General features: G+C 38.7%; 1 protein-coding gene across 1 annotated transcript; it reads right to left on the bottom strand.

The window, feature by feature from the left end:
• Window positions 1-3,007: 3,007 nt before the first annotated feature.
• On the bottom strand, window positions 3,008-3,388 carry LOC136834660 (uncharacterized). The gene has a single exon (XM_067097246.1). The coding sequence runs from the start codon at window positions 3,386-3,388 to the stop codon at window positions 3,008-3,010; it is 381 nt and encodes a 126-aa protein (XP_066953347.1).
• Window positions 3,389-4,990: the final 1,602 nt, after the last annotated feature.

Below are 4,990 nucleotides of genomic sequence, written 5' to 3'. Positions count from 1 at the left end.
GCTTAACTGCATCTACATGTATGTTAAAAGATAGAATAAAATTGATTGTATTTGGGTGTGGAATCGAACAATACAAAAATTATGCACCATTAAGATTATAAAATCCGCAAGAAACATTCCAGTCCTGTTACTGAAAACTTTACCGGACTTAAATTAGGATAGTTTAGCAAGAACAAACGAATACGTTCACAGTGCCCGGCATTTAGATTGGCAATTAAAGTGTGAATTCAATTGCTTTACAAACATAATCCCTTTGGAATGGCGCACTTTCTCTGTCTCAATATTTCCACGCCTCTTCTTTGGGAATTTTTTTTCCACAGTTTCTGATCTGAAGTGAAATTGACCTAATGGAAGTGAAATTGACCTAATGGAGATCTTGGGGACCGATTTAAAGTAGCCGACTGCCTTTATTACATATTCATTTCCATGCTGTAATCTGTTTACTTGGAGGTGACAGTAAATATCGGCAGCAGTTATGATTAAAGATAATCGCTATTAGCCGCTTATGCTGCTCGGCACCCGCCATGATTATAATGAATATCGGATGCGGATATTTTCCGTCACCTAAAACACCTGATTATGCATATAATTAACATAGCAACCTCTGTTATAAAATGGAAAATTCCATCGCAGCAGAAGAGTGCCTAGATTCACTCAGGAGGAACCAGCACTAATTTCAGTCTTTTGTTGTGACTTTGAATATAAATGAGGTAATTGGGTAAATTTTAGAGTCGAAGTGGAGTAATCATCACAATTTTGTTGTCGAAGAAACGATCCTTTGACTAAAATAACCTGTCTTTGGAAACAATTACGTGTGTGTATATCAAAATGGAAATACTTGAAACAGATGTGCACCAAACGGTCATTCAATTAGTGATGAAATAAAATTAGGCGGGTCTCTGAAACACCAATTACTGCTTATTTTTCAAAGTTTTATTTGTTTAGACGAGATTTTGAAGAAGCTTGTTTCACCTTTAAATTCTTTAAATGACTTTGTAAAGCAATATGGAATAAGTTGTTCACTTTATTATTATTATTATTATTATTATTATTATTATTATTATTATTATTATTATTATTATTATTATTATTATTTTATTTATTTTTTGGGGGGCCCTATCACAGTCATCCTATTTGACTGGGTGGTTTTTATAGTGTGGGGTTCCGGGTTGCATCCTGCCTCCTTAGGGGTCCATCACTTTTCTCACTATGTGCGCTGTTTCTAGTAGCACACTTTTCTGCATGAGTCCTGGAGCTACTTCAGCATCTAGTTTTTCCAGATTCCTTTTCAGGGATCTTGGGATCGTGCCGAGTGTTCCCATGATTATGGGTACAATTTCCACTGGCATATTCCATATCCTTCTTATTTCGGTTTTCAGATCTTGATACTTATCAATTTTTTCTGTTTCTTTCTCACCTGATCTGGTGTCCCATGGTATCCAGACATCAATGAGTGATACTTTCTTCTAGATTTTGTCAATCAACGTCACGTCTGGTATATTGGCACGTATCACCCTATCTGTTCTGATACCACAGTCCCAGAGGATCTTTGCCTGATTGCTTTCTATCACTCCCTCAGGTTGGTGTTCGTACCACTTATAACTGCAAGCTAGCTGGTGTTTCTTGCATAGGCTCCAGTGGAGGGCTTTTGCTACTGAATCATACCTCTTTTTGTACTGGTTCTGTGCAAGCGCCGGACATTCGCTTGCTTTGTGGTTTATGGTCCCATCTTTTGTATTGCACTTTCTGCATATGGGTGAGGTGTTATTTCCATTTATTGTTCTTTAGACATACCTTTATGGCCTGGTCCTGTGCTGCTGTTAGCATTCCTTCTGTTTCCTTCTTGAGTTCTTCCCTCTGTAGCCATTGCCATGTTTCATCGCTGGCCAGTTCTTTTGTCTGTCTCGTGTACTGTCTGTGCATTGGTTTGTTGTGCCATTCCTCTGTTCTGTTTTTCAGTCTCCTGTCTCTGTGTATTTCTGGGTCTTCATCTACTTTTATCAGCCTTTCTTCCCATGCACTCCTTAGCCACTCGTCTTCACTGGTTTTTAGATATTGCCCCAGTGCTCTGCTCTCAATGTTGACGCAGCCCTCTATGCTTGGTAGCCCTCTCCCCCCTTCCTTTCGTGTTATGTATAGTCTGTCTGTATTTGCTCTTGGATGTAGTGCTTTGTGTATTGTCATGTGTTTTCTAGTTTTCTGGTCTATGCTGCAGAGTTCAGCCTTCATCCACTTCACTACTCCTGCACTGTATCTGATTACTGGTACTGCCCATGTCTTTATGGCTTTTGTCATGTTTCTGGTGTTGAATTTTGACTTGAGTATCGCCTTAAGTCTCTGCATATATTCTTTCCTGATCGTGTCCTTCATCTCTTGGTGTTTTATATCCTCTCCTATTTTTCTCAGGTATTTGTATCCTGTCTCATCTATGTGTTTGATGGTATTCCCGTCTTGTAGCTTTATCCCTTCAGTCCTTGTTACTTTGCCTTTTTGTATGTTAACCAAGGCGCATTTTTCTATTCCAAACTCCATCCTGATTTCCCCAGATACAATCCTTACAGTCTGGATTAGGGTATCTGTTTCCTTGATGCTCTTACCATACAGCTTGATGTCGTCCATGAACATCAGATGGTTAATTCTGTTGCCTCCTTTCTTGAGTGGGTACCCAGCATCCATCTTCTGCAGTACTTTTGCCTTGGGAATCATGGCTACTACGAAGAGTAGTTGGGGCAGTGAGTCGCCTTGAAAGATCCCTCTCCTGATGTTAACCTCCGCTAGTCTTATCCCAGAGCTTGTAAGTACTGTATTCCAGTTGCGCATTGTATTTTTAAGGAAGCTGATGGTGTTTTCCTCTGCCCCATATATTTTCAGGCATTCTATTAGCCACTTGTGCGGTATCATGTTGAAGGCTTTCTTGTAGTCAATCCATGCCATGCTTAGGTTGGTTCTCCTTCTCTTACTATTCTTCATTACCATTTTGTCTATTAGTAGCTGGTCTTTTGTGCCCCTACACTTCCTTCTGCAGCCTTTCTGTTATGTGGGGGATGGTGTTTATATCCTCTAGGCAGTTGTATAGTCTTTCACTGGTGATACCCGTTAGTAACTTCCACATTATTGGTAGGCAGGTGATAGGCCTGTAGTTACTTGTTGTATTTCCCTTGTTCTTGTCTTTCTGTTCTAAGGGTGTTCTCCCTGTGATTTGTGCATGGTGGTTTGTGATACAGTGCTGAAGTTGTTCTACTATTCGTGGGTGTAAGGCCTTGAAGTTTTTGAGCCAGTATCCATGGTCTTCATCGAGACCTGGGGCTTTCCAGTTGGGCATTTTCTTTGGTTGGTGTCTGACTGCGTCTGTCGTGATCTTGGTGAATCTTTGTTTTATTCTCCCCATTTCTTCTGCCTCGATTTCCTGGAGCCATGTTGCATGTTTGTTGTGTGATACCGGATTGCTCCATATGTTTTCCCAGAGTCTCTTACTTGGTTCGGCTTCAGGAATTTCCTGGTGGTTGTCTTCCCCTCTTAGTTGGCTGCATAGTCTTTTCTGGTTGGTTCCAAAGAGTTTGTTCTGTTGGTATTCTTTATTCCTGTTCATGTACCATTGGATCTTATGTGCTTTGGCTTTAAGTCTCTGTTTTATATCCTCTATTGTGTTGTTTAGTCCCTTCTCCTGTACTTTGTGTTTCTCATTCAGTTACTCTCTTGTTTTCTTGCTTCTTAGCATCTTTTCTGCCATGCCTTTCAGTTTACTCAAGTCAGATCTCATCGCCATGATTTGTTTTTCCAGGCACCTTTTCCAAGGTGGTTGCTGATTTGGTTTCTGTTGGGTTGGTTGTGATGGTGGTGTTGGTGTTTGTATCCCCATGAGTTCTACTACTAGTCTTGCTCCTGCATATGCCAGGTTATTTGTTTCTGTGATACTGGTGGTGTGGATTAGTCTTATTGTTTCATTAACTTCACTTGTTTTTTCCCTTAGTTTCTTTGTGTTGTAGGCTTTCATGGAGGGGATCTTTATTCTTTCTGTATCTGGCTTCACCCACTATTATTATTATTATTATTATTATTATTATTATTATTATTATTATTATTATTATTATTATTATTATTAATGTCCGCATTGTCATACGGAACGAGTGAAAAGTCCCAGGTGTTTGTAAGTCTAACGGGATACGATGTCTGTGAATAAAACTACATAGCAAAAAAAAGTGTAGTAAAATTAGAAGAAAAAACAAAAGGAAATTGAACTTGAGAGTATCCTCACGCAAGTTCCACGTGAATTCTTCGGTAATCTATATTAATTTTAACTTTGGAAGACTTTCGAATCCTGATGAAAACAAAAACACACCTACATGCATGCAATTAGGTTTAAAGGAACTGTTAAAACTTGGTGATATTTAATACAGAAAACTTACGAATAAAAAGCTTGTGTCTTTTTTTCGGGTAAGACATTGTTTAAATTATAATATTAAGTATTCTCAAAAGATCCAGGCTTAAGGACATCTGGCGAGGGTTAAACCCTCCCTTAAAAGCCCAAGCTAATCTTGGGCAAAGCCATCCTGGCTACTTAACCTGAAAGTTTCAAGACTGCCCACAGGATTAAAGGACAAGAGTGTTCGGTCATAGACAGTTAACTATATTCCGGTAAGGATACACGATACATTTTTCTCTGTTTACTTCACTTTTTTTTTCAAAAGAACGAACCGCATTACTTTATAGTTTAGCTCGAATACACGAAGTTTCAAGTTTAACACATGTATCCATTAAATTGAATATTACATTTCACTTTTATACGTCCCCAAACTATCCTTAAGTGTTGCACACGTAACAACTTATAAGTTATATTTTACGCCAGTTCTGGATTTCTTTCAAAGAACATTTCTCATTTTGATGAAGCAAAAATGCAGCGAATCTGAAAAATTTAGGTAAGTAAAAGCAATCACGAATGATAAACACATGTTAGAACTTTAGGTGATTCTGTCATTGTATGCTGGTTAAA

The sequence above is a fragment of the Macrobrachium rosenbergii genome, chromosome 54, assembly GCF_040412425.1.
Source record: "Macrobrachium rosenbergii isolate ZJJX-2024 chromosome 54, ASM4041242v1, whole genome shotgun sequence".
NCBI classification, from domain to species: domain Eukaryota; kingdom Metazoa; phylum Arthropoda; class Malacostraca; order Decapoda; family Palaemonidae; genus Macrobrachium; species Macrobrachium rosenbergii.
This window is presented reverse-complemented; position numbering and strand designations above follow the sequence as displayed.